Source organism: Thermoascus crustaceus (genome assembly GCF_041956765.1).
Source record: "Thermoascus crustaceus strain CBS 181.67 unplaced genomic scaffold VTN00scaffold_19, whole genome shotgun sequence".
Lineage (NCBI taxonomy): Eukaryota > Fungi > Ascomycota > Eurotiomycetes > Eurotiales > Thermoascaceae > Thermoascus > Thermoascus crustaceus.
In genome coordinates this window covers 21241-23198 of record NW_027192544.1, presented here as the reverse complement: position 1 = coordinate 23198, position 1958 = coordinate 21241, and the positions used below count along the sequence as shown (strand labels likewise).

At 55.1% G+C, this 1958-nt stretch overlaps 1 protein-coding gene across 1 annotated transcript; it reads left to right on the top strand.

Annotated features, from left to right (window-relative positions):
• Positions 1–232: 232 nt before the first annotated feature.
• On the top strand, positions 233–817 carry VTN00DRAFT_3496 (uncharacterized protein; the record flags this gene model as incomplete). The annotated part of the gene is made up of 1 exon (XM_069429819.1): positions 233–817. The coding sequence occupies one exon, from the start codon at positions 233–235 to the stop codon at positions 815–817; it is 585 nt and encodes a 194-aa protein (XP_069282733.1).
• Between the last annotated feature and the right edge of the window lie 1141 nt (positions 818–1958).

Here is a 1958-nt window from a genome sequence, read left to right as displayed (position 1 = left end):
GTACTGGCCAGAAAAGGGGGCACGCAGAGACTGCCGGGTGGCAGTGGCAGTCTGCAGAGATCTGCTAGACCAACTGGCTGTAGAAGCCCGGACAGACCTACTAGACCACCCATATCTAATGGCATTAGATATATGGGAGCTAGGTAGGGCCCGGGAAAGGGTTCGAAGGACCCGGGTGGTGAACTGCTATGATAACTGGTTAGGGGCGGACCGCCCCTGGCAAGGGGAAAACATGAGGCGAAGGCGCGCCATTGAAGATGCAGAATGGAGCCAAATAATAGAGGCAAGAAGCCTGATAGTAGGGGACTTTAACGCACACAGCCCTCTATGGAACCCACAGGCAGGGGCCCGCACAAATGCAGGGCCACTGGAAGCCCTAATTGATGCATATAACCTCCATATCAACAATGCTCTGGACATACCAACTAGGCCTAAATCAACCCCAGGGGTGTCAATTATTGACTTGAGCCTGACCACCTCTGAGTTGGGGCCTCTAGAGGCATGGTTTGTGGATCAAGACCACCCTACAGGCTCTGACCATGAAGTGATAGTTATGGAATGGAGCCCTTTGCGAAAGGACCCCAGAGAACCCTCTAAGGAGATTACTTGCTGGCAGATTCAGGCCCTGCAGGCAGATACAGAGGCACTAAACCAAGCCATGCAGGACTGGCAAACTCAGGCAACTGGCAGACAGTCTCTAACTGACAACTGCACTGAGGAGGATGTATTAGAGGAAGCCACATGGATCCAGAACACCCTGACAGCTATACTCAACCAACATGCCAAGCCAATCCGGGTATCTCCCGCCTCAAAGTGATGGTGGGGGGTAGAGGTCAAGCAGGCCCGGGGGACCTATGCCCAAGCCAGGCGGGCGTGGCAGGCAGGAGCCATAACAGGGGAGGAGCTTTGGGAGGCCCGGAACTCCTACTATAGGACTATATGGCGGATGAAGAGGGTGTGCTGGGAGGCATTCTTAATGGGGCCCAGGGGGGAGGATCCTGGAAGTCAACTGGGCCCAGCAGACACTGTCTGATGTTGGCAGGCACTGCGGTATACTGCCCCAAAGACCACCAGCACAACCCCAGCACTCCAAGGCCCCCAGGGGCAGGTAGCCACCACTATTAGTGAGAAGGAAGCTCTAATCCGGGAGGTGGCTTTTCCACCTGCTCCCAGGGGGAGCCCCCAAGAAGACCTGCCCCAAGGAACCTGGCATACCCAAATCAAGGAGGAGATAGTGCAACAGGCCCTGTTTAGCCAAGCTGTCCAGAAAGCCCCAGGGGTGGACAAGCTTAATTTTAGGGCCATGCGGCTTCTATGGAGCTGGGACGCCCCCAGGGTGGTGGCATTGGCCAGACAATGCTTTTGGCTTGGAATCCATCCCCAGACATGGAAGACAGCAAAGGGGGTCTTGCTAAGGAAGCCAAACAAACCAGACTACACCCTGGTAAAGGCATACAGGGTGATCAGCCTGTTGAACTGCCTAGGAAAGGTGGTAGAGAAGATAGCTGCAGAGGCTATATCCAGCTATTGCGAAGCTGCAGGGGTCCTACACCCAGGGCAGATGGGGAGCCGCAAACGGCGGAGTGCAGTTGATGCAGTGGCATGCCTAATTCAAGAAGTGCATGATGCATGGGGGCAAAGGCAGCTCGCAGGGGCCCTGTTCATGGATGTAAAGGGTGCCTTTGATCATGTGGACCCTGCAAAGCTGGTTAAACGCATGGGGGAACTGGGAATTGATGGGGATCTCATCTGCTGGGTGCGCTCATTCTTAGCTGACCGGAGGGTCCAGCTGGTGATAGATGGTATCCAGTGCCCAGAGCACTCTATCAGCTCAGGGGTCCCTCAAGGATCTCCAGCGTCCCCTATACTGTTTGCAATATATCTGTCAGGAGTCTTTGAAGCCATGGAAGCAGCAGTTCCGGGGATAAGAGCCCTGTCCTTTGCAGACGATATAGGCC